The sequence below is a fragment of the Porites lutea genome, chromosome 3 (assembly GCF_958299795.1).
Source record: "Porites lutea chromosome 3, jaPorLute2.1, whole genome shotgun sequence".
Lineage (NCBI taxonomy): Eukaryota > Metazoa > Cnidaria > Anthozoa > Scleractinia > Poritidae > Porites > Porites lutea.
In genome coordinates this window covers 5,924,737-5,952,088 of record NC_133203.1, presented here as the reverse complement: position 1 = coordinate 5,952,088, position 27,352 = coordinate 5,924,737, and the positions used below count along the sequence as shown (strand labels likewise).

Genomic DNA, 27,352 nt, shown 5'->3' with positions numbered 1-27,352 from the left:
TATGTCTAACCAATATCCTGTTTAGGAACCTACAGGAACCTATAGGAAAATATTTAGTTATACCTACCAAGATCCTGTTTAGGATCCTACAGGATTCTGTAGGAAATTATTTAGTTATTCCTACCAAGATCCTGTTTAGGATCCTACAGGAACCTATAGGAAGCTATTGACTTATACCTACCGAGATCCTGTTTAGGATCCTACAGGAACCTATAGGAAGCTATTGACTTAGTCCTACCAAGATCCTGTTTAGGATCCTACAGGTACATATAGGAAGCTATCTACTTATACGTATGAAGATCCTGTTAAGGATCCTATTGGAACCTATAGCAAGCTATTGACTTAGTCCTACCAAGATACTGTGTATGATCCTACAGGAACCTATAGGAAGCTATTGGCCTAGTTCAACCAAGATCCTGTTTAGGATCCTACAGGAACCTATAGGAAATTATTGACTTATACCTACCAAGATCTTTTTTAGGATCCTACGGGGACCCATAGGAAGTTATTGAATGCCGGCTGCTTTAAATTTTATGACGTTTATTCTATCTAGTTTAATTTAATTGTTGGCAAATTTTTTGGAGTTGAATTCTTTTCCCTGTTTTTCACAGAAAAGCTTTACAAAGAGCCTGCAGTTCGTGTACCAAGTCTTCAGCGTCTATCTAAAATTGCTCGTGATCTGGGACTGGACATGGAAGAGCGAGAGCTAAAGGAATACCGAGGTAGATTTTTTAAAAATAGGGAAATTTTAAGCTCAAGGTTTGTAAAACGTTTTAATGATGTACAAACAATCCGTGTTATTTAACAGGGGCTGTTTAAAAATCTGGGTGTTGTGTACTATTGTTACAGAGGCTATTTCCAAGACTCTGGGTGATACATACCAGCGGTTGTACGAGTTACCAGACCCCAAGCTCCCGGTCAAGTATCCACGGACACCAGGTTACAGGCCGTCAGCAGAGGAAAACCCATACAATGCTTGGTGAGGGACAGCTGTCCATCAAAGAGCCGAAATTCAAGCCTTCTCCTCACGTGACAAAACTCCCGAGAGAGTTTGCGACTTGTAGGAGACAGCTGAAATTTAGGCTATCAGCTATCAAAAAAAGACAATTTGTTAATGTTCCCTGCTTATTCAAAAAAGTATCGTTGGTCTTAACAACCTCTTCTTTTTCGTAACTTTGCTTCAAAATCCCACACTCGCTAATGACAACCCTCCCCCCCCCTAAAACTGTCTGTTTAAATCCCTTAAGCTTTAGTTGAAGTCAGCATCTACCCGGCCATTTTCTGTCTCATCTTTACTTCTTTTCTCCTTGCTTGCCCATAGGAGCCATAACCTTTCTACGTAAAAAGGTGAAAACCAGCCTGATTGTTTACACTCGTCTAATCCCCTCTCTCATCTGAACTCTCTCTTTCCTTTTTTAAGGGGGGCGGGGAGGGTAGTGTGTTGGTTGTACAAGGGTCAATAAATCTTGACGCTGCCGTAGCAACTACACGTTTGACGTTCAGCCTTGCCAAACTCTAAACAATTATTTGATCTTTGAGGTTATTGTGATATCCGGAATAATCAGGGTTATTACTGAGCCCTTGGTTATTCTGCATCTAACAAACCTGAATCTTATACGTTCCCTTGAAGAAAATAACGAATGGCACACCGCCCCACGGAACACAGTTTGACATTGCATTTAGAAATCGCGCGTTGGGCTCGCAACCTACCGATAAGTAAGTCATCTTCTTGCAGATGACTAACTATTATGCAAGTTGCACTGATTTTCAAAATTAACTGTAGGCTTTTAGCCAATGAGAAGGCAGATAGCGAGCACAGTGAATAATAATTTTAATCATTAATTGCCGCTAGATGTTAACAGTGGTGTCCAACGTAAGGTATTACCCAAACGAACCACAGATTGTTTGTGGACCATTTCAATGAATTTGCTTTCGTTTGCGCATGCTTTGGTATACTTCTTAGGAGCGATGACTTCAATCACTGTGGTTGATTGGTTCAATGGTTATTGGGCGTTTTACGAGTCATTGAATTAAACTTAGGAAAACTTACATTGCGAGATATGCCGATAAGGTTTTCCCGGGCCTGCACGAATACTTTCCAGTAAGCGAGAAAGGTGTTATTCGGTCAGTGACACAGACAGCTCGGAAGAAAAAATCCAAGTACTCTTTATAGGAGTGGAACCTATGACCTTCTGGTTACTAGTCCAGATACTTTACCACTGAGCTACAGGAGACTCGTGGGAGCTAAGGACCCTACACTAGGTTCATGTATACTGCTAGGACTGGAAAGTCAATGTGTGCTTACGCGTAATGATCTAAATGTGATGGCGAATTTTAAATCCTGGTGAATACAGGAGAATGATGTTTTTTTAGTTAGTGAGTCAGGCAGCTCGGAGGAAGAATGTGAGTACCCCCAATAGGAGTCAAACCTATGACCTTTTGGTTACTTGTCCAGTCACGCTCTACCACTCAGAGCTACGGCAAGGGTCTCGTGGGTGCAAAGGCCACTAAACTAGGTTCGTGTGACAAACATCCTGCATACTGCTAGGACTCGAATGTCAGTATGTGCTAAATATGGGCATTGCCAGGAATGTTATTTCCAGTAAGTGTCGTTTAAAAATCAGGTACTGGCGCTGTGACATCAAAGGAGCACCAAGTGGTAAACTGAAAGGCAAGACAGTTGCCTTTAAGGATAACACGTGTGTAGCAGGTGTACCCATGATGAATGGTTCCCGGATATTGGATGGCTTTGTACCGGATATCGATGCCACTGTGGTGTCCCGGATACTGGATGCTGGTGGACGTATAGTCGGCAAAGCTGTTTGTGAAAACTTGTGCTGTGATGGCGGGAGTTTCAATGCTGCCACGGGGCCAGTGGTGAATCCACACAATAAAACAAGGATGGCTGGAGGGTCGTCCTCTGGATCGGCTGCTTTGGTGAGTCAATTATGTTAAATGATAAGCCGATCTGAGAAAATCTTTGAAGACTTTTCTTAGTTGAGGTCTTTCGCTTGATTTTTTTCAGACGATTACAGTATATTTATATTAGTTATCAAACTTTCTTTTCTGTTTTCTTAAGGTGGCCGGAGGACAGGTTGACATGGCAGTCGGTGGGGATCAAGGAGGCTCAATAAGGATGCCTGCTGCCGCGTGTGGTATTGTGGGATTGAAACCTACGTACGGACTGGTGCCATATACTGGCATCATGTCGATAGATTTCACGTTGGATCACGCGGGACCTATGGCAAGGACTGTTTACGACACAGCTTTGATGCTAGAGGTAAGGACAGAGTTATTTTTTGAAGCCCTCAGATAAATACAAAAAAATTATTTACAGCCTTTTTTTATACTGGCGTCACAGCCATTTTTACCATAGGAGGCATTTAATTAGACTACGAGCAGTCTGTCTTTGTTCTTTGTGCGTCAAGCGAAACGCTCAAGACACAAAAATGACCACTCGCGTGACTGAAGGCTCGAGACGGGCTGCAGCGCTCGCGCGCACGTGCACTCTCCTCGCTACGAAATCTGAATAAACAGGGAGACTACTCTCAATCTGGGATTTAATTTACATTAAAAGCAACTGTGTCATATCAAGGCTATTATATTTTCTATTCTCTTTGGTAAAATCGTTTATGTGGCCGATCAATTTCGGTGAATGTCGCTTGCGAAAATGTTTATCAATGTAGTTTCACTTTCGCATTATTAGTGATGTTCAACTTCAACTTCAACTTCAACTTTATTTAAATTTGAAAATATAGCAAAAGATACATTGGGACTGGCCTGCAATTAGCGAGGCAATTCGAGGCAGGCCAGGCTACATAATTTACAACAAAGTAGACAAATACAAAGAAATTAGGCGTTATATAAGTATATGTGATGTTTATTATTCTTAACACTTTTATTTACTGCCATGGTCTTTGATTGGTTGATTCTCAGGCTTATCCGTCCGTAGCAGCCGGTTTGTCGCTTACAGCTCAAACTGGCTGCAGTTCGTGCGATTTTTCATCACTTCTTGCGGAGTTTGCAGTTTTAAAAATGATTAGTTCACAGGATCCAATCAAGTTACTAGTAGCTGTGGCGAGTTGCCTTCTGTGCGCGACCTAAAGAATGAACTTTTATATTCTAATTCGCTACCCCGCTCAAACGAATATAAAACATTTATCATGTAACAAGCAACCTCAATTGGGGTGTGTCAACACGAGCCGTGTGCGACCCTCTTTATTATGCCTTCATCAACAGAATGGATGGAAATAATACAACAAACAGAATGATAACTCGGAAATGTAAAAAATTACAGCAAGAAAAACAACCCTACAAAATGATCTAAACTATGCTCGTATAACAATGATTCAGTAAACATACAAAACGTGCTAAACCTTTCATATAGCAGCATGCAAAAAACTACGTCTAAGAGAAACCCCTGGTCACTGGGTATTTAATTTTGAGGGCGTAGGGACGGTGGTAAGACGCGAATGAATATAAATGAGAACAACTCGAATATATAGCCTACTGCTAATGAAGCAATAGTAACAGCATACCATGTAACACCCCAAAGAAAAGGTTACATAACCCATGATAAATACATTTATATTCTAATTCGCTACCCCGCTCAAACGAATATAAAACATTTATCATGTAACAAGCAACCTCAATTGGGGTGTGTCAACAAGAGCCGTGTGCGAACTAAAAGAACGGGAAATACGGAAAATTAAATACCCAGTGATAACGAAACCGACAACAATGAATGGACATTATCCTTAATGTAACCGTCTTTTGCCTTATCTGATTTCCAACGGCCGTGTCTTTTATACAATCTGTCAGGCACTCGGGCATTAGCAGCAGCAGAGGCACCTCCAGCCCTAAGGCTATGGAGACCGTAGTCTTGCTTGGGAAGGCCGATGGAATCGAAAGCGCTAAGCACTATCTCCCGAGCTCTAGTATAAGACAAAGGAACGGACCCGCGCAATTTATAAGCTCCGGTACCGCGAAGGAAAACAAGAGGGCGAAAAATGAATTCTTCGCTGTCAGCTGAAAAAGAAGCGGCCACAAAATATCGTTGAACTAATAAATACGGACATGTATGCTTGAAAGTTTTAGCGATAACAACCCAAGCCCCATCCCTGTAAACGTCAGTCTTACTACGATGAACAAAGATTCTCATAAAAGAATCCTCAAACTGAAAATCACACCTGCGTAACTGAACCAACTCGTTAAAGCGAAAAAACCCTGCATAACCTAAAACGCACAAAGTAAGCACTCGTAAATCAGACAAACTAGCTGAAGACGATCCATACTTAGCAAATAAAAGCTGAATAGCCTCGGGGGTCACAGGCTCTTTCTTTTTAACAGGGATACTGAGAAGCCTCTTAGCAGATTCTATTAAAGGTAAAACTAACGAGGAATTACAGGGGTCGGGTAGACCTGCCAAATCATGCACCCACGTGAGCCCATAATGGACTTCATCAATAGTACTGCAAGAAGCAGATTCTTGAATCAAGCTAAGAAAAAACAATGAAACGTACACACTAGAAGCGGGAAATATTACAATTTCTTTAAACTGAGAAGCCCATTTTCTCCACGTATTGAAGCCCTTTTCGTACTTCCTCGCGGTACTGTCGGCTTTGGATTTAAGAAGAACTGCGGGGAGATCTTGAACCAGTGCCCGGAGTCGCCTGTCTTCAACCTGTTGAAAATTAGGCTGCAAGGGATCTTTGAGAACTTCTACGAGGATAAGAACAAAAATATATGGCAAAATTCTTCAATACACGCACTGGGAGTCAATACAGCAATAAATTATGGACGCTTGGTAATGCCGCTGACCGGATGCAAAACTATTTAAGGCCATATGGGCCAACTCAAAAACGAAGGTAAACAAGCCACTCGGCGAGCTAGTTTCATGCGAAACGAGAACAAATGAACTGACAAGCGGAATAAAAAACACGTGGGCCAACCTAAAGCCACTCGGCTTGAAAAAACTAAGGCCCCTTAGCGCCAATTCTGACTGCCAGGACCGCGCTGTTAAACCTGTCTGAACCAATGAGTGAATCTTTGTAACACCCGAGGGCAAAAATCCCTGAGGGGTTGGGAAAATGAATGTACTCAAGGACGTACGGTTGGAATTGAATTGCATTTGCGAACAAGAAAGGCCAAAACACATTAGACGGCCAATAATGGACGACTAAAGTACCAACCGCACCGCATACAAGGAGATGCTGAACCACCCTAGTAATGCAGTGGACGGGAGGGACTAGCCAATTATTCTCTCCATTCCACGAGATTGAAAATGCGTCAACAGCTTCAGTGCCGGGTACGCGAAACCTGGAATTGAATCTGGGAAGATGGGCGTTGGCAGCATTCGCAAACCTGTCGACTGTATGTGGGCCCCAAAGGCGGTCCAAGTGTGCGAAGAACTCGGGGGTTGTATACCAGTCATGGAAGTCTACAATGTGGCTAATCGCATCAGCACAAGCATTAAGTTCCCTGGGAACCCACTGGGGAATAAGTGTAATACTGTAAGCTCGACAAAAATAGAAAATATCAAGCGCAATAGAATGCAATTCTGCACTAGGAGTCCCTATCTCCACAATACGAACTGGCTGTCAGAATGCCACTTTACACACTTACCCCGAACCGAGGCTTTGAACGCACTTAAGGCAAATTGTATAGCCTTAAGTTCTCTCCAGGTAGAGCTCTTAGCTGCTTCGCAAGCAGTCCACGTACGATGGGACACCTCATTAGTGCCCACAACAAAAGCCCCGCAGGCGACGTTGCTAGCGTCCGAATAGCTAAACAAAAGGGGAGCATTATAAGGCAAAATAGCTCTCATATTAAGACTAACGATATTGTTTTTCCAGAAAAATATTTCAGAGAGGCAATCATTATGAAGCCCGATATTAAAACGGGAATCCCAACTACGGCGGGATTCTATGACCTTGTAAAGAAAACGGGTTTTGAGACGAGTCAGGTTACCCAAAACTGGCGACATGGACATAACATGACCTGCGATAACGGCACAATCCCGAGCCGTAACATAAGGTGCGGATGGAAGAAATTTGTCAATCAGAGCGATAAATTTGCAAATACGTCTATCGGTAATAGAAATGGTACCGATAACTAAGTCCCAGTTTAAACCCAACCAAACAAGCACCTGAGTGGGGTTCCATAGTGATTTGGCGAAGTTGGCAACAAACTCCGCACTGCTTAAGGATGATTGCACAAACAATGAATTTTCCTTGGCCATAGGCAGTGAATCCCGTTTTCCGCACCCATCGTCGAGGAACACAACAATTTTGATCCCGTTAGACCTCCAAAACTTAACGAGTGGTCTGAGACACTTGGTGAAGACGTATGGGGCTGAGCTTAGACCGAACGGAAGTGATGCAAAACAAAAATACCGAACGGTACCAGAAAAAACCCAGGAGAAACCCAGAAAAGTTTGGTGACCCGGAAAAATATCGATATGGTGATATCCAGACTTGAGATCGAAACTGAAAAGGTAATCGCCCTTATTAACATATGATAATAAAACTCTCCAATCTTCACACCTAAACTTCTGTTTCCAAATGAAATGATTGACATGACGTAAGTCCAGAATAAGCCTCTTCTTGCCTGAAGACTGTATCGAGACGGAGAGCGGATTAACTACATGTGGAATAAAGGGCACCTCAACGACGGCATGAGTGTGGACTAATTCAGCGATAGCCGACTCCACGAAAGACGCATTATTAAGAGCTGACTGATTGTTAGAAAAATGCTAATGAATGGGATCCGATAACCGAATTTAATAGTGTCGATAACAAAACTATTGCCACCAATAGTGTGCCAATAACTTAAACAGGACCTAAGCCTACCCTTAAGTACTGGCAATGTAGAATTCTGTTCAAATTCAAATAGATTGCGATCATAATCGAAATCGACTAATGAACTAGAGTCTCTTTCCCTGAAATACTCCAAATAGGAAGGATACATGTCTAATAAATTGAGTAACGCTAATATCTAACCTTGGAAAACAAGTTTTCAATTTTGTGGTCCTATTTACCTCCAATGCCCGAAAGACCAGAAGAACTAGGAAAGGACGGCCCCGAGCTTGAAGATCTGGCTTGAGGATTAACTTGACACTGAGACCTCCAATGACCTTGCTGGCCGCAGGCGAAACAAATATCACTTGGTCTTGGTCTGCTGAAAGCGCCAAAAGTACGAGGAATAGGTCTGGAGGATGATGAATGTTGGCCGGCAAACGCGGTGGTTGCGGTAGATGATTGGAGTTGTACGTGAGTTGTGAATAACCTTGCTTGGATGGCTTCGCTTTCTGTTGCCGTTGGTTGCGTTTACGAAGGGCCCTCTGTTCGGCACGGCGGATACGCTTTTCGTCCTCTGACCCGCTAGCCAGCTCGTCAGATAAATACTCTTGGCATTCACCAAATCCCAACCGGCCGCGGACTTGTCTGCCAGTCTGATAAGTTTGTTGCGCTTCTTTATGTCAGAGTCTAGTTCTTCCAGGTGAGTTTTAACAAGGTCTAATTTTCTCTTCCCGAGAGCAACTGACGCCGACTTCACCTTTTCTGCAAGGTCGGAGTTGAATTGAAACTGTTTCTTATTACCTTCGAATCTAAACGTGATCTTGGATTCTTCTTTGAGCTTTTTGGCCACAGAATCGGTATTACTGCACGACTCGTCTTGAATATCGCGCTTCAAGGCGCCCAACTTCTTGTCGAAATAATCCCTAAATAGAGAGAACGCGGACGCTATATCACTGGATTCTGAAGACTGGATTGGTACTGAAGCTTCGAGAGATTGAGACTAAGGTTGTTGAGGAAACGAAGGCAGCAAAACGTCGCTGCTAGGAAAATCTGTGTTCGCTGGAGTAACGTCTTCGACATCAGACATAATTTTGAGGGCGTAGGGACGGTCGTAAGACGCGAATGAATATAAATGAGAACAACTCGAATATATAGCCTACCGCTAATGAAGCAATAGTAACAGCATACCATGTAACACCCCAAAGAAAAGGTTACATAACCCATGATAAATTCATTTGATAGGTTATGGCGGGGTATGATGAAGGACTGGACCCAAGACAGCCACGTGACCTACACGTTCCAGAGTATACGTCACTGGTACGTAATTAGTCGTTTTGTATCATTACCGTTTTAATCTTGCAAGTGTAAGATGTGTTCATATTCGCCATTAGTTAAACTATGGCTCGTCGGCCTTGATACTCGATCTTTCCCCAATCACCGGAAAGGATATATGTGGAATTAACCCTATTTTTCTCTTTAGTTAGCTCAGGGCTTCAAGTGTCCTTTTATTTCCTATATTTCCTATATTTTTAAACTTTCCCTATATTCCCTATTTAGTTTGTAAATGCCCTATAATCCCTATAATTCCATCAGAAAATACAAATAGACTGAAGTTCATGAACTTGTGTTGGTGGAATGTGACAAAGACAAGTTTATTATTAGTGCATGTAAGAATACTTAATTTGATGCTGCTGTGAGCAGTGATTCTTTATTCAGATATTGTTCAGATTTTAGAAGGAGTATGTATGCGGCAACTTTGTGTGCACTCGTTTTTCAAATGGAAGGGGATCGATCAATAATTGGTTGCTTTTAAAGTAGCCAGTAGGAAAATAAGAATTTCAATCTGTGATGAGGTATCTCTAATAATGTGCAAGGTTAAAGCTCAGTCTGACAGAACGACTGTACCATTCTCTAGACTAATGTTGCTCCTTCAATTGCAACGAAAGACAAAACCCATGCTGCAAATGATAAGGTTCACGTAGAGAACAAGAACTGTGGTCTTGCCAGATCAGAAAGTGGCACTTTTGATTAACCGAATATTCGCAAGCAAAAGGAATTACATATAAAGACACTGTGCTCCACTCCAAAGATTCGCCTTATCCACAAAAAAGTGGAGGGTATCAGTCGTCAAGTACAATTCTCCATACCTGGTTTGTTGGTGTAGCTTCGAGTTTAAGCTATAATTCCTTCTTTTGAGTTTGGATCTGTAGATGACTCTTCATTAGAATTCTTCATCTTGCAAGTGTCTCTAAAACTCTGTGCCCAGCCCAACAAAACATAGCAGGGAGTCATTGCTTAAAGGGACAAAACAACTCTACATTCAAGCATTTTGGAGAAACTATAGAAACTAAAACCTTTATCAACGGGTTATTGAGTTGCAGTATCAAGGTTAACGCTTCAAAAGTGGTCACATTCGTTCAGAAACAAAAACCACCAGAAATCAGTAGGTTTAAAACAAGTCAGCTTCATGCCCTCTCAATGTGAGAAAAACTCCACAGCATGAGCTACCCGCCAGAAAATAAAAAGGGGCTTAAACATGACGTTAAAGTTGTGCAGGCGTACCAATTTCACTGTTTCACCTGGAAAGAATTCTAACAGTTGCAAAACACAATAACAGCATTTTCACCGTACTTCTTTAGGGTTAGTGTGTGTATTAATCTAGGTACTTTTTTTGCGTGCTCAAAGTTAGTGACCTTATTCTCTACTAGTGTTCACAATGTTGGACTAAAATGTATTGTGTTCCTTACCTTCTGCAGAGTTGCAAAACTGGCACTGGATAAAATACGCTTTAAAAAATCCCTATATTTTCCCTGTTATTTTATTATTTTCCCTATATTGGCCCTATAGTTTTGAAAAATTGCCCCTATATTAAGCCCTATATTTTTGCTTAAGGCCACTTGAAGCCCTGTAATAGCTTTACAGTGATTCTTGGCGAAGACAAAGTCAAGAAGAGAACATCATGTTTGCTTAATTTCGCTATCCTACGCTTTGCAATCGGTGGAGAAATCTTGTGCTATTAAAGTTTTCACTGAGTTCAATCGAAAGTCAGAACCAACCAAATTGACGCTATCTATATAATATGTTTTCTATCAGCTGACAGGGAAGATAGAAAATCTAAAGATAGGAATCTTGAAAGAAGGGTTTGGTTTGAACATCTCTGAGCCGGATGTTGACGAGATGGTGAAGAAAGCCGCTGGACAACTGAGCAGTAAATGCGGCACAGTCATCGAGGAAGTTTCAATCCCAATGCATTCAGATGGTAAGTGGTATGTGAACAATTTTACGTTAGAGATTTCTTTGAGTTATAATAATGATTATGTACAATATTAAAATACACGGAAAAGGGCACCGAAGAGGGAAATTTACCGGTAATGTCATTCATCTTATGGAAATAACAGCTGCTTACAAATTCGAAATTTTTGTGGGTCCAAAGTGACCTGGCCTTTGAGTCGCAGTGAGGCTTAAGTTTGGCACTTTTTTGCTTATTTTTATGTAAATAGACGTTTGATATGAAAAGGATATTAAATACTACTTATTAACCGAAAGTGGGGTCATTACAGAGAAATTCCATGTAATGACCAAGTCATTAAGTTATTTATCATATGGCCTTTTCATTATGGACCTGAGCATGCGATCAATTTAAACCAATAACTAGTCAGCGGATAACTTTAAACATTACCTCAATGATTTGTACACTTGAGCCCGCGATACAGTCGGGTGACACTGGTCAGTCGATAGTCTTTTTGACAGCTGTCAATTGACCATAACATGCATGTCCATAGCGATGTCTACCATCAAGTTGAACACAGATTGTTTATGCCTTGGACACTTCGCTAGTAATGCCCGGCAGGAGCCCATCATGGGCTCCTGTGCCCGGTCATTACAAGAAAATAGCCAACCGAGCGTGCGTACTTTAGCTACTGTAGCCATATATTATAATGAAGGGATTTCTTTTCTAAATGAGCGTTAAAGGTTATATTAATTCTTTAAAATATCTTTGCTTTCGCTTCGCTAAGCTTTAAGATTGTCCTATAGTTTCGCTCCACATGTCAATCACCGAATTAGAAGTAAAAGACCAGCACCAATAGTCATTCAAAGAGGACAGTCGGCAAACTGTTGTTGATCGAAATATTTTCATCTATATGTTTGAACTGTTAGGCTGCGAGATCACCCGTAACGCGCGAGTGGCCCCCCACTTTTCTTCAGGGATAGTAGAGCGAGCGAAACGCGAGCGCGCGTGAAAATCATCCCACGCGTGTCGCCTTTTCTCGCGTGGGGTGATTTTCACGCGCGCTCGCGTTTCGCTCGCTCTACTATCCGTGAGGAAAAATGGGGGACTACTCGTAGTCTAAGATCACCCGTAACGCGCGAGTGGCGAAGCATGGCCGCAAGTAGCCTGTGAGCAACAGAGTTCTCATTTGAGGGATGTCGTCATGCACGCGGGCGGAACGCGAAAGGAGACTTGATAGCAAGGAACCCTTTTCAGGTTTGACCCTCGCTCACCAGTTCCCTCGCGACTCGCTTTGCTCGCAAACCGAAAATTATATGGAAAGCTTGCGCGCAGGTTAGGCCACCAACCTCGTCCCTAGAGTTGTTACTTTTCATGCCTTACGGCTTTGCCCCCCGCTTGATATCTCTGGACACAAACTTCGATTAAAAAGAGGAGCTTGCTCGCGGTCTTATCTTGGAAAAAAGACTCTTTCAATCTTTTCCTTTCTAAACGCAGAAAATGCAATATTTCAAGGAATCTCTTTTTCACATTGCAGCCAGGCATCTTATCGTCGGATTTCGAATGTTGTTCGAAGGGACTGGTAAGTAATTGTTCTTTCCATCTTAGGGGATTAATTCACGGTAGTTAAAAAACCATTTTGTTTTATTAGTTTTAGGGAACTTAAGGTTCCGGAGTGGGTCTAATGACCATGTAGAAAGGGTGGCCCCATCTCCAAAGGGGGTAAAAAAAAAAAACAGCGCGTAAAAAAAAAAAAAAAGCGCTCTAATAAATGAATTACCACTCTGTGATATAAACACTGGTAATTAAATAAAGGCGTTTTTGGCACACTACTTCTAGGTTTTGGTTCATATGGAAAGATGTACTATGACACCACTCTTCAAGAGGCTTTTTTTCGAGGCCTGAAATGCCACTCCAACGACTTGCCAGCAACCGGCAAAATGGCTAGGCTAATTGCAAAGTATTTGCACGACGAATACAACAGCGTTTCCTATGGAAAAGCGCAGAACCTGGGGCGAGTTCTTTGTAGAGCTTATGACGAAGCACTGGAGAAGTATGACGTGTTGATTTTACCGACAGCTCCGAAGAAGGCTTTAGTCTTCCCAAAGGAGAGTGGCTCGCTGTCAGGTAAGGTTGTTTCTTTTTATGTTGGAAGTCGCGTAATTACTGATCTGGGTAACCAACACAATCTCTCCACTCGCACTTAAGAATTTCACCCACACACAAGAACCACCTTGGACAGCCCTACAAACAGTGACTCCATTTAGAATATGGCTGATTCCGCGAGAGGGCAAGATGAAACGAATCCTGTGTTCTAATAGAGAGAAGAAGTCGTTACGTCACGTTCCCATGGTAGCAAAATTTCTGGATGACAACAAACCGAAAATTCACTTAAGAAGTGAATTCGCACTCTTTAAAACTTAATCGATCTTATTCAGCTTTATTTAATTTGTGAAAAGGTTGGCGAAATTGTCTGGGGTTGAATCCAAAAGGACCGTATTTAAGTTAAGAAAAAGAAAAGGAAAATTTTTCTGTTGTGTTTACCTACTCCATAAAGCAAGCGCGTCCTGCAACCAAGGCTAAGAAATGTACAAAAAAGCGTGATGCACGTGCAAAGTTGTTGTTTTGCTAATATAAACTTATTGCTTTTTAACTGTTCTCGTTGCCGTCACCGTCGTCGTTGCTTAAACTCCCTATTGTTGTGATCCAGAAATATTGCTACCATGGTAACGTGACGTCCAACTTTTCCTCTCAAGGTCTAAAAATTTAATAAGCGCCCAGGGTGGTTAATCGAATAAATACGGTATTTCGTTGCTTTTTCCGGCGTTACTCTTCATGAGGTTGTACAAGGTGCCGAGTTTTTACGCATGGATGAAGTCCTAATGCGGCGTTAGAAGATGTAGTGCAGGTCATATTCAGTCAAGTATTTCTAAGAGGTTTTTTGTAAAGTGTAAGTATTCAAATGAAAGCTACGGGCAAACGGGCTCTTTGTAATAATTGAACACTCAACGTTTGTCTTGTAGAGCTCTTGGAACTAGCATATATCAATAGCAGAAACACGTGTGCTTGCAACGTGACCGGTCACCCAGCTCTGTCAATCAACGCAGGATTTAGCGAGGGTTTACCAGTTGGAATGATGATTGTTGGAAGAAAGTTTGATGAAGCCACTGTTCTTAATGTCGCCTATGCTTATGAGAAGATCAGGGATACCACAAATTAAGGAGGTGGCGGGGCCGAGCGGTTAGAGCGCTCGACTTGTTATTCAGAGGCCCCTAGTTCAAGTCCTACCTTGACTGCTAGCAGGATTCGTTCTCGCTCGTCCCGAGTTCAAATTCTCGGCCACGTTTATTTAAAAAAAAATATCCTACTGACTTGCCTCCAGCTAGTCGGGGTTCTTAACCATGTTATGTTCACAACTATTGTCCCTGGAAAACCCAATGGCACCCTTAAGAGATGTTAACGGGCGAATTTTTACTTGTTTTATAAAAACGATTCTCGAGCAGTGTTCACATGGAAACGCTTTTAAATGGAGATGGACACACCAGGAGCGTAGCTTCCATATACGCCGTTACGCCCGTGCGTACACAGTGTTCACATGGAATCACTTCTAAATGGAGATGGTCGCACCAGGAGCGTAGCGTGGCAAAAGAAAATATATTTTTTGTTTCCTGAAAGAATTTTTATCATTGAATGGGGATGACTGATCAATTTTTCGCATTATGTTGGTGTCTTTGTGTTAGTCTGAGGGTAAACGTCTCGCCCGTTGCTGGTAACCTACTTGATGTCGTCACTGTTTTACCCTTTTTTCTCGTAAACACTGTACCTTACCGATAAGTCTAGAGATGGGTAAAATAAACAACTAACTACTGTATTTTCCTTCGTATATGTTTACTGGAAATGTCCTACGGACAACGGCGGCAAGAAAATGGCATTCGATCCCGAGACTAAAAAGTTTCTGGGGGAGCATGCACCCAGGCCCCCTTGTGCCTAGTTTAGAGAGCCGAATGCGCTCTAACTTCTCTTTTAGTACGTACACCTTCAAAATCTTACGCTCTGTTCTTGCTTTACGTGTTAACTTGGGCCGTTCCGGGGCATTACCCGTTCTGGTCCTTTAAAAGGCTACCCTTTGTCGTCAATAGTTCAATATTTATTGCCACATCATGTCAACCGAGCTTCCTCAGTAACAATTCATAATTTTTTCGGGGATTTTCCTGATAAATTATTTCAAAATTATTTTGTATGTAACGCGCTTCCAGTTTTAATAGCGACGACATCTATCAATTAGACTCGCTATCGTTTGATTCTTTATCCGCTGGAGACAAAAGTTCAATGAATTGATCCTTAAGCTTTTCCCATAAGAACTGTCTCCAATCAACCTGCAAAACGGGAAGTCGCACAATTAGAACTATACTAAAACTTGAAGCTGACCCGGCACATTTGTTCAAGAGGCCGATAACTCTATCCAGCCTTCGAATTATCAGTTACTTCTAGTATTAAAAACTAAATTAGTGTCTTTATATCGGCGGGACAAAACATGCAAGCCTCATTAAGACCAGCGGCATGCTTAGCAGCGCAAGGCGCGGGAAACATGAAAAACAGGCAGCCTTTTCCAGGCAGCGTCTTTAGAGCGGTAAAGAAAAAAAAGCAGCGAGCGCCAAAAAGTACCCAGGATTTGGCGAGAAACATGCGCCCAGTTCCAAGGGCGGGAAAAAATATAACCGGTGCACTTGTGAAAAGCACGTGACACTAGTTAGGGCCGTGTCTAGAACTGAGGATAAAACGGGCAGCAAAAACGTGCAACTTGTTTTGCAAAGTTGCTGCAAAACAAGTTCAATAGCGATGTTGCGCGTTCAAACCTGTCTTTCAACAAATCAGCTTGTTGCAGGTTGCGGAAAGTTGTCGCAGAAAGTAGAGAGTAGTTCTACTTTTTGCAACAAAATCTGAAAAGGTTGCGCGTTTTACCGGCTCAAGGCCAACTTGTTTTGCACTAGTGACGTAATTCCCGTGTATCGCTTGACTCCCTTGTTTTATTCACGCAACTTGTAACAAACTGATTTATTGTAAGACAGGTTTTAATGTGGGTGATAAAACACCGCAGATTTTGTCGCAGAAAGCAAAAGTAGTCCCACGATAACGTTCAATAATCAATAACATTGCTTATTATAATAAACTGAAGTGCGCAATTAACTTGTTCACGTATTCTTACCATAACTTTGTGTGTTCTCACGTGTCGTGGATTCTTGCAAAAATATCTCAGTTTTTTGGCCAGTTGCTGTGGTGTCGAGTACAGATATTCCACTAAAAATAAGGCAAATTGCATCCTTTACATAAGTATCCTTCTGAAAAATTTAAAGAATGAGACTTTATAATAACAATAATTATATTTAATAATATATTTATAATAACTTTGTACCCCAAACCTCGTAAAGGGTCTGCTGTTCAATAACAGAGAACTCTTTTTTGGGACATACTATAGTATTAAAGTTTTTCATTCTCATAATTTATTTACATGTAATAGTGAGATAACAAGCTAGTATTTTTTCATATTGTTGTCAAGTTCCCTGCTGATCTTAAGTCTGTAGTCTCCAATGGAACCGGGGGGGCGGGGGGTGCTCCTCATTTCAAGTGACAGGGATGATCAAAGGATTTTTTGGGGTTTGAAATTTTCGATTTCAGGATTTGGGTAGGAAAATTTTGGCAAATATTTTTTTGGCTACCTTCATTTAAGTAGGGATTTTTTGGGGTAATCAAAATGATATGAAGATTCGTGATAGTTACATCGTTCAATGCTTTCTGGAAATTGTTATTACTCGCAAATTCGGCATGGGATTTTTTGGGTATTAAATTTTGGTCCAGGATTTTTTGGGGTTTTGATTTTTGCCCCCATTCCATCATCCCTGTAACTTGAAATCTGGGGTACCGCCCGAACTTGGGTACTGGAATAGGTTAGTCTTTGTGTACAAGTTCAACAGTTCTCACTAGATCATAAGTCCTGGAATCAGTAGCAGAAGATTTCTATTCCCATTGCTTTTCCATTTTTTTTTATTCACACATGGGCAACAATTTTTTTCAATGCTTCCATTTCGCTCATTACGTCAAACATGAGAATCTGTCATTTAGACATCAGAGGCTGTGTGTAGCATACTGAACCTGATTATGGGAGTTTTCTTTTTTAACACTTATTGGATAAGCTTCCACACATACAGATTTAGCCAGACTGACTACCATGAAAATAATAGTAATAATTAATGATAATAATAATAATCTGTGAGCAGCAGAGACGTCTTTTGGTGGAGAAATGACAACAGTTCAGTCACTTAGTATCTGCAAACATAAATACATTTATTTGTCAACTTACCAGGAAATATCTCAGGGTACACAAGTTTATTTGGACATAGTGGGTAACAGCCATATTGCACCGACTCCAGCCTGCAAAAATGCAAGTAATATTGGAATTGGAAACAAGTACAATCGTAAGTGACATTTTGTACTTGCACATAATCTGTGATATCAAATCAAGTCACCTTACATGGAAACACCAAAGAACTCGTGTTCTGCAGTAGAGACAGCCACATCAGCATTCTTTAGAACATTAACATATTCCTGGCAAGATTGCTGGTAGCCCCAGTGAACAATATGTTCTCTGATACATGAAAAGGCTTCTTCAAAAATTTCTAAACAGAGGAAAAAGTATATTCAGTTAGTGAAAAAATGTTGTGGTGAGGTTAAAACTGAACCACAACTTGTAGAAATTTCTGATGTCTGATGTAAGATGTCTGATGTCAGACGTCTGATGTCTGAGGTCAGACGTCTATGGTCTGATGTCTGATGTCAGATGTATTATGTATGTCTGATGTCTGATTTTGTAGTCTGATGTATTGTCGGGTGTTTGTTGTCTGATGTCAAACGTCTGATGTCTGATGTCAGGCATCTGATGTCTGGTGTATTATGTCTGATGTCTGATTCCAAAGGCGGATCTAGGGGGAGGGTGCAGGGGGTGCGCACCCCCCCCCCCCCCCGAGATGACCCGCGGTTTTCTAATACAAGTGGTATTCTGCAAAAAAAAAACTATGTGGTTTATTGGTGTTGAAGTAGAGCAAGAGACGAGTGCACCCTCTCCTAAAAAAAATCCTGGATCCGCCCATGGATTCTGTTCTCCGATGTATGATGTCTGTTTGTTGTCTGAGGCCAGATGTCTGATGTAAGATGTCTGATGTCAGATGTCTGATGTCCTATGTCAGATGTCTGATGTTAGACGTCTGATGTCAAAAGTCTGATGTCAGACGTCTGATGTACGTGATGTATGTCTGTTGTCTGGTGTATGATGTCTGACGTACGATGTCTGAAGTCTGCAGTCTAATGTCTGATGTATGATATCTGATGTATGATGTATTATGTCTGATGTCTGATGTATTGTTTATGGTGTCTGATGTTTGTTTGGTTTAATAGAGGATTTATGGAATTATTATTTTATAAGAACTTTAACTTCAGCTGTCCGCATACCTGGGACTTCTGAGAATGTCTCTCCTATGACAGAAACTTTGAATTCCAAATTCTGATCAGCTAGTTGATAAAGAGTGTGGAAGAACAGATCTGGACCCTTGTCATGTTCCCTAGTTAATTACATGTGAGAGAAATAAATCTTACTGATGTTTTAGAGAATTATGAACTTTTTTCTGGACAGATTTTCCTAGAAAAATACACCATATTTCACAAGGGTATATAACACAATTACTGACCAATGGTTTACATTGTGGCCCACAAAATAATAAGGACACAAACAACTAATAAAATAATTTTTAATTAGTATCAATCTCAAGTGGCCACAGGCAAACCAGTTGGCTATATAACAGCCTGGTGAGCACAGAACTACCAAAAAAATATATCCAGCCAGCAGTTAGGGTGGGGCTCAAGATCAGGGCCTGTGGATTGAAAGTCCAGTGCTCTAACTGCTTGGCAATGCTGGCTCCTTATACGTAAGTCTGATGCTTGCTTCAACCTGAAGTAGCAGGATTTTCATTAAGAATAATATTGTAGTAGCAGGAGAAAAGTTTAATGTTACGGGAGAATATTTTGAAAGAGGCTCCATGACTGAATAAAAACTAGTCATAGGCTACTGAACGTTAGCCGAAGAATTCTCTGTAGAAATGCCTAATCAACACCCTGAGTAGTGGCTTTTTGTAGCCTGTGTCCTTGTAAAGTCAGACCACCTTCATGTGCATGGACTCCAAAGACATATTCCTAAACACTGATGTCCGGCATATGGCTGTTCAGAGGTGTCTATAGAGATAGGGATTGTATGGATTTTGGTATCTTCTAGAACAAAATGAATGTCTGAAATACATGTACGGTGTCTGTATCTAGAAGAATATTATTGATGCCTGTACTATTATAGACAAAAATTCCTTAGGCTTATACAAAGGTAAATGCAAATACAAGTGCCAAAATGAACATTCTTCAACCTTGCTGAATGCAAATAGAAGCGGGCTCTATTTAGTTCAACAAGCCATTAATTATCCATTATGAAACGGCAAGTGAGATGAGGTTGCATGTGAGATTGGGTCAGTGTTGTGTTGATTTTTATATCAATGGCAATGTTTTGGAGGGAAGCCATCACTTCTTTTACCAACTACTACAAAGTTGAACAAGAAACTGGGGCAAAAGTTTGCCCCAGAAAACACTGCCATAGAACAATAATTAGAAACCAACACCAACCTAGCTAATCTACATGCACACCCTCAAAATGGCCAGTCGCACAAAAACAAACACAGAAATCATAATGGAAGCACATACCATCGGTGAGCCCAAACTATATGCAAGGGTCTCGACATATCTGACTCTGTTTCTGGGTGAGGTGAATTCCTGTTGAGTTTCACTATCTTTGGTACAAAAAGAGAACAAGACTTTATGGCAAAACAAGATGTGTTATGCTGCTTGTAACAAGTGTTAAGGGTTCTCCAGGCTTCATGTTCTTGCACATGTGCCTTGGATTTGGTGAATTCCTGTTGAGTTTCACTATCTTTGGTACAAAAAAAGAACAAGACTTTATGGCATAACAAGATGTGTTATGCTGCTTGTAACAAGTGTTAGGGGTTCTCCAGGCTTCATGTTCTTGCACATGTGCCTTGGATTTAGAGAGAAAACTACGCATAGCTTATCTTAAATAATAGTATCATAAAAAGCTATTGAGATAAATTACAGTGTTTACTGCAGACTCTTTCTTGTTACCTTTTCACCATTTGTATCAACTAACAGATTTTCCTCATTAATCTCTCCAGCTGGAACTTCATGTACAATCTCCTGCTCTGCACTTGAACTCCCTCCCATCTGTTCTCCTCCCATCAGAGGAAAGTAAAGAACCTTACATTTTGGTCTGATAAGCTGATCTAGTCCCTTAGGTCGAAAATCAGGCATTAATTTCAGAAAGCTGCTGATTGATGATAGAAATGATTCCATGTTAAAGGAGGAGTTGAACACAACGACATCAGCAACCAGACTGCCAGACAAACAAATAATTATTATAATTATTATAACATAACATAACTTTATTATTTATATAGCGCAAAATGCATGGGTATATGATCTAATGCACTTAGATCAAATGGGGAATTCATTCAGAGTGTCACTAAGTCAAACTCGATAATGTTCAGCACAGCGTTACAACCTTTTTTTTATATTATATTATCTAATATGATTGTTTATTTTACAGATGCAATCAGATTTTGTTTTCCAAAAACCTTGAGTATAACAAGCACTTGAAAGATACTATTATAGATGCAAGAAACAATGGTGTGTGCAAGGGGGACATGTGAGCTTGCCCCGTTTTCTATCACACCCATCATTTCCAAGGAGCTGCTACACAGGCTATTTTCAGTGTTATGCTGTCTGTAAATTTTCTTGTTTTAAGGTTTTTTCAAACTTCCAGGAGGGATACAGTTCAAAAGCAGTGGAAAAAATAGTAATCATAACAAAAGGAAAACACAAAAAAAGATTAATTCTGGAGGGAGGCAGTTTGCCCAAGTGGACACAGCACAGGACTTGCAATCTCAAGTCTTGCTCTGACTTCTAGCTGGATTTTTATGTTCCCTGGTGGTCCTGTGTTCAACTCCAAAGTCATGCCTGAAAATTAACAGCTTACCAGTATTCTTCCAGCTAGATACAATTTTAGTTTACAGTTTTTATAAGACAAAAATTAATTTGTCTTAGATTCTTTCTCAACCCTGATAGCTTTTGAGCAACAAAAGATGTCAAGAGACAACGAATTATTGATCTAAAATAATAATAATTATTATTATTATCATTATCATAATGATGATGATGATGATGATGATGATGACGATGATGATGATGATGATGATGATGATGATGATGGCCATGACGATGACAATGACAATACTGCGTAAAATAACCAAGCTGGTCTTTGACCTTACCATGATAAAATTTGGTTGTAGCCATACTGAAAATCTCTGTCTTGTTGTTTTCTCACTGGATAAATAAGCTGATTTTCATGGAAGTAAAGGACCTTCTTCAGTTGGGCAAAGTCAGGCCTCAGAGCAACTAATTCAGCTAAATTCAGCACTGAGCTTACAAACATCACCCTGAAAACACCAGCTTGCAAATTTATATAAAAAGATATTTACCAATACTAACTAATTTATTGGTAATATCACTTTATACATGCATCCAGAGTGAGAAACCTGTTTAGGAAAGTGTAAGGTTACATGTGTATCATTAAAAAATGTACTGGTAATCAATAAGACATGAAACATATTTTTGTTAAATTGTTTCAATAGTATTACAATGTATTATCTATTGCTTTCTTAGACCTTATCCACTTGAATCTGGGTAGGCACAACCCACATAATTATGTATTGCATTAAAAAACATCCAGTTTCAATAATTGTCTTATAGACGGGTTTGCAATCTGTCAGATCCAAAAACCACTTCTGGAGAGCAGTTTCAATTTGATCTGCTTTGGGTGAGGGGTTTCACTGGTTTTAATGTGGATGGAACGCAGATTTACATGAAAAAAAATATGCAGTTTCAAAAAAAGAATTCTGAGTCATGTGGATGGGGCCTCACCAGTAGCAATAATAATTAAGAGCTGGGTAGCCTGCGTAGCAAGCATTTCCGTGTGGTTTGGGAGCAAAGAACGAGGAACGAGAGTCAAACACCGCGCGAAAAATGGCTTAAGTAAAAGAGCAGGGAGGGGGTGGAGAAGAAAGGAAGGAAACGCTTGCAGACAAACCCTGGGATTTTGAAAACCGCCCACTTGGCCTGTCATGCCTGAGTTCGCACACCGACATTTGATGCTGTCATCAGCTGTCATAATTGACCAATAAAATGTTTGGCTTTCAGTGGAGCGGAAATGGACTTCAGAGGACGCGTGTGTGAACCCAAAATATATTTTTTTGTATTTTGTAACACATGGCCGGCGTTTATGTTGAAATATCAATGAATCCGAACGATCAATACGGGCTTTCGACATTTTTCTTTTTAATCCGTCTAACAGAAAAGTCTGTAAATCACCATCTGAGAGAATTCAACATCCCTCAAAAAAACACTAACGAGCTGGGCCCAGCACGAAACCATCGCATTCGCGGACAAAAGAAAATCGCTTTTAGTTATTCAGATCCAGGAGGCACTTTGGAGAATAAATTAAACGACCTGAAACCCTTATTTACTCGCAAGAAGAGCCTTACGATTTAAAAGAGGCCAAAGAAAATGCTTTTGCATTGGAGGGCAAATCTTGCCGACCAGATAATAAACAACAACCACTGAAAATTAATATACGTGTCACGTACCATACTGTCCTCTCAGTATAAAACAAACCTTTGATCGACACATGTCAACATTGTTTGACTAGCCGAGCCAATCAGGCGCTGCGTTCGCTGGCGAACGCAGGTTTTCAAAATCGAGGGGTTTGTCTGCAAGCGTTTCCTTCCTTCCCTTCCCCCTCCCCCCACTTTCATTTTTTGGCTCTTGTTTCATTTCTCGCGCGGCCAAACCCGAGAATCCCGCTCCTCGGTCTTTCTTTGCTCCGAAACCAAACGGAAACGCTTGCTACGCAGGCTAAGAGCTGGGTGCCAGGGATTTCCCCCAGCTACTATGAATGTGGTTCCCAGCTACCTTCATAGGCAAATAGAAGAAAAATAAAACCAAAAGAAATCCCTAGCTGTTTGATTTCCCGCCTACTTGTTATAATTATTTACCCCGCAACTTAAAAAAAATGTTAGTGACATCCCTGTAACCACATACATACTGACCCCTGTACTCACAGGAGAGGATCTGTTTTAAAGGGTTCACATTTTGGAGGTGGTTACTTAAATGCAGGTAATGAGCTGAGTACATCTACTCCTCAAGTAGACTCCTGTCAGCTTTTCCTGCTTATTTCTGATAAAATCTGTTAGAAAAGACAATCCCTCCTCATCACCTCTGACACCCGCCTGCCCAGCCCGCCAAGGATGGGGTTGCCAATTTTTCTTTCCAGAAGCCATCAAAATTTGGATCTTGCGGATTTTATCACAGGTAAAAACAAAAAAATCAACACTTCAGATTTAAAAAAGGACTAAAAAAACAGGGATCAGATTCATGTCATCCATAAGGGGAGTGGATAAAAAAACGGAATGTCCCAAGATGCAGTTTTATTGCAAGGTTAACTGTGCAGATACATCAAAAGCTACAATGGAGGTCAAATAATTGTTACAAAGGACTCTGCTCCTAATGACAATTTTTTGATCAACTTTGGCTTCATCCTTTCGTCCCCCAACTTAAACCCAGCAGTGTTGTGGCCAATAGCCCATGTTTGGTGTATTAAAATTCTAACATGACTCCAAGGCTTTCTGGGCATTTTTCTATATTTGGTTTGGTTTTCTATGTGCTCAAGTCTATAAAGGGAATTTCAAGACAATGGAGTGGTGAAAAATTGCAATTTTGACCCTTAAGTCTTGAAGTCATGTTAGGATTGTTATATATCGAATGTGGGCTATTAAGGACTCGTCTCCTCCCATTTTTCTCAAAATTCAACACTGTTTGGAGAGGAAAGGATGTCCCAACACTTTTAACCTCAATTGTAGGAAAAAATGCTTATTTCCTTTCCTGAAGACGAAGATGCAGAACTTACTTGTATTTCATGCAATGGGGAATATTTTGAGAGAACCACAGAGCGGCTGTTCGCATTCTCCAGTGCCATTTCTTTGCAGGTAAACAATGCAACACGCAGCCTGGAATTTCCTTTGTGAGTAAATCGACCAGCTGTTTGTGCGACCCACCATAAAATGGTTCAATCAGAAGAACAGATGTGTTTACATTTAGATCATTTACACTTTCCTGTGGCAGTTCATTTAAAAAAAGTCCATTATCAAGGTGTAACCTTTGATCGACTGAATTAGAGTCTGAACACAACTTCTTGTTGACACAGTTCCTATTACAGCTCATATTTTAACGTGATCGTCCATGTAGCAAAGTGCATCATAAGAGCGACTTTTCAACGACGATCATATTTTTAACTGCTCCTTTGAACACTTCCTCCTTCAACTGGCAATTTTTTTGAAAATCGCTCTCATATCTCTTTGGTTTGCACAACAGTAATTTTCCCGGGAATACGGGTATATATTGGTCGTGACTAGAATGGATACTCCAAAATCAGGTATCCGCTCGGAGACTGGAACTGAATAAAATTATTTTTCGGCACATCGCTCCGACTCTTTACGACCTTGTTGTGTTGAAAGACTAAGTATACAAAGACTGAAGAAGGCTAAGATGAGAATGGTCACTCCAAAATATGGATCAAAGCCTACATAGAGGTTAGTTGTTTTTCACGTTCTTTTTGTAAGAATTTAGTGCAAGGAGCAAACAATGTCTGTTTAATTACAGTACCACTACCGCGACTGCCGTGTAAAGCTTATTCATAGCAAAGTATCTGTTTGGATAGCTCAGAATAAGGTGGATACTTCAGAATAAGAATGGCCAAAATATGGAAGTTTTGGCTATCTGGATTATTATTACTGAACTTCCCAATACAAACATGATTGTTACGTTCACAAAGAGGGTACAAATACAGTTAAGGTCAGTTAACCATCTTGTAATGTTATGGGTTAGTTGATTCCAAGTGTTAACAATAGTAAAAAAAAACATAAGGGACCTGTCATTTATTAGAGGCGGGGGAGGGCTGGTGCAATTGGGGGGAGGGTCACCAAAAATTTAAGCTGGGCTTTGGGGCGGGCCATACCATTTTTAGCAAACATTGCTGTTCACTTAAAATAAAAATAAATCCACAAATAAAATATATTATTTAACAAACAAGTCCCTTGCACAGTAAGCATTTTGAACTTTCATAATGATCAACCTGAACTACCCAACAACCCTACATGTACGTCTTGTTATTGATTTGTTTTTCAACAGCAACACACTGTGAAACATGTCTTTGCATTGATCAAGTTTCTCATTAAGATATTTCAATTCACTGTTTACTCTTTTTTTAGCTTCATCAAGCCTTGTAATAACAGCTTCATCAAACGATTTAGAATACTCTTCTCCTTGTATAAAATTACCAGTCTTTGAGTGAAACAGGGTGTTAAGGTGAGCTTTAATATTAATGCGTCTATCCATATCTAATATGTTCTCTAGTAACTCACTGAGCTTCATAATGTTCGCCCTCAGTATTAACTAATCAGCTGGGACAAGAACATAATCGGTCGTGTAAAATTTTCCAGCAGCACCAGAATTGTTCGTGCTCAATATTGGCGCCTCCCTTCATCGCAAGGTAAAAGTTGATCTCTTTTAATAATCCCTGTCATATCTTTTAGTGTGGGGAGGGTCATAACTATTTTGTACCATACATGGGGGAGGGTTACATTTTTTTCTGCAGGATAAAGAATTGCACCAGCCCTGCCCCCACCCTCTAATAAATGACAGGTCCCTAATTTACTTCACGTCATACTTCTTGTAGCTTGGTGATCACTATTACAAGCTCAAGTTTCTAAAAAAAAAATGGTCCTGCAGATTGTATTAGTGTAGTGTCTCTGTATAGCTCTGATATAGGACCTGGAGCCTACAGTGGCAGATCGGAACCTTCAGATAAGAAGAGGGGTGGGGCAGGGGGGGGGAGGATTCTCACCAGACCTTAAGGTGGCGGGAAGGAACCACTCATTCAGACCTTAAGGTACGGAGGAGCTCAATCTAGAAAAGAATTTTCTTGGCATTGTTGTCCTCAATTTGAACTAGAAATATGGAGGGCCGGGGACCTCCCTAGATCTACTGCTGGCCTCTGCCAGCCCGCCCATGTTCACTTGCTATCTTTTTACATTTACTAGAAACTCTAGTATCAATTCAAATTATTTATCCTAAATATTAGGATTTTTGCAAAATTATTTATAGTTGCTTTTTGCACTTGTATTTTGTTTTGTTTTTTTTTCAAATCCTAGGAGCCTCATTGTCACCGAAACTCTCTGCCTTCCATACCCTATTCCACACTGAACTGTCTGACAACAGTCCTCAGCCAAGTGGTACCATCATGGTGTTGAAAATTGTAGAAATAGATCCTGTTGATCCTGGGATGAATTATTTTTCTTTTTCTTCCCCCTTCCTCCACTCAAGGGGGGGAGGGGGGGAAGGTGTTTTCCTTCCCCTCCCTGTGACTTATTACCTATTTCCTTGATTGTCTTCTGAGCTCCTGATGAGACAAGATCTTCTGCATTAAGCTGGTTATGGGCTATTTTTTGTTTTTCACTCAGTATGGTGAGCTTATCATAAATTTAAAATGGAATAAAAATGATCATGCAGGTATATCCATGTTGCAGCTGTAATAGGAGGAGTTGGAGGTCCGGAGGGTGTTGCAGTCAAATGCTTGTGAGGAACAGAGAAATCAGTTGGAGAAAGAAATGAAGAAATGAAGAAAATTGGAGAAGGCTTTAAGAGAAATAGCAAATAAAATGAAAAAAAAAAAGAAAAAAAAGAAAAAAGAAAACAGGAAAAAAAAAAACAATTTTCATTGAGGCCAAGCAGTTGGCTGCTCAGTTGCATGTCTGGGTAGCTTGACCATTTGGTTAATAAAATTCTCAAAACCACAAACAAACCACTCTATGAATTTGATAAAATGTACAAAAAAAATTGTTTATTACTTTTATAAAAATAAAGTTGTTTGTTTACAATTCTACAACTATTTTTTCATTTCTTCCTTTTCCCATAATTCTTTCCTTTGTTTTACTTTCCTCTTACTCTTTCTCCACTTCCACAATGTGCTTTTATGTACCCTCTATACCTGGGGTGGAAAGTCACCTGAAAATTTGAAATTAGCCATGCATTAAATAAAGCTTCCATTATA

General features: G+C 40.5%; 2 protein-coding genes across 8 annotated transcripts in view; one reads left to right on the top strand and one right to left on the bottom strand.

Moving 5' to 3' along the window:
* LOC140930284 (amidase-like) overlaps window positions 1–27,352 on the top strand; it is a 117,834-nt gene that overhangs the window by 3,726 nt on the left and 86,756 nt on the right. Inside the window, exons 2-10 of one of the 2 annotated variants that reach the window (XM_073379962.1) lie at window positions 612–722; window positions 850–979; window positions 2,625–2,937; window positions 3,080–3,280; window positions 9,042–9,116; window positions 10,893–11,058; window positions 12,566–12,610; window positions 12,868–13,155; window positions 14,052–14,285. In XM_073379962.1, the coding sequence (XP_073236063.1) occupies window positions 612–722; window positions 850–979; window positions 2,625–2,937; window positions 3,080–3,280; window positions 9,042–9,116; window positions 10,893–11,058; window positions 12,566–12,610; window positions 12,868–13,155; window positions 14,052–14,248 (1,526 nt within the window). In that variant the 3' untranslated portion in view covers window positions 14,249–14,285. Of the gene's footprint in view, window positions 1–611; window positions 723–849; window positions 980–2,624; window positions 2,938–3,079; window positions 3,281–9,041; window positions 9,117–10,892; window positions 11,059–12,565; window positions 12,611–12,867; window positions 13,156–14,051; window positions 14,900–27,352 lie in introns of those variants that run through there. The other variant, XM_073379961.1, reaches the window with a different exon arrangement.
* LOC140930285 (tRNA-queuosine alpha-mannosyltransferase-like) lies at window positions 15,007–24,627 on the bottom strand. Of its 6 annotated transcripts, none has more exons than XM_073379967.1 (9): window positions 24,152–24,261; window positions 21,459–21,639; window positions 20,257–20,524; window positions 19,822–19,907; window positions 18,532–18,641; window positions 17,558–17,702; window positions 17,387–17,457; window positions 16,235–16,326; window positions 15,014–15,404 (listed from the first exon to the last, which is right to left on the bottom strand). In XM_073379967.1, exons 2-9 carry the CDS (start codon window positions 21,620–21,622, stop codon window positions 15,306–15,308), a joined length of 1,035 nt encoding a protein of 344 aa, XP_073236068.1. In that variant the 5' UTR covers window positions 21,623–21,639; window positions 24,152–24,261; the 3' UTR covers window positions 15,014–15,305. The 6 variants fall into 6 exon arrangements, 4 of the variants coding, with proteins under 4 accessions (XP_073236067.1, XP_073236068.1, XP_073236064.1 ...); XM_073379963.1 differs by having other exon boundaries at window positions 15,017–15,404; window positions 21,459–21,626; window positions 24,152–24,627; XM_073379966.1 differs by lacking the exon at window positions 17,558–17,702 and having other exon boundaries at window positions 15,007–15,404; window positions 16,235–16,367; window positions 21,459–21,626; window positions 24,152–24,627.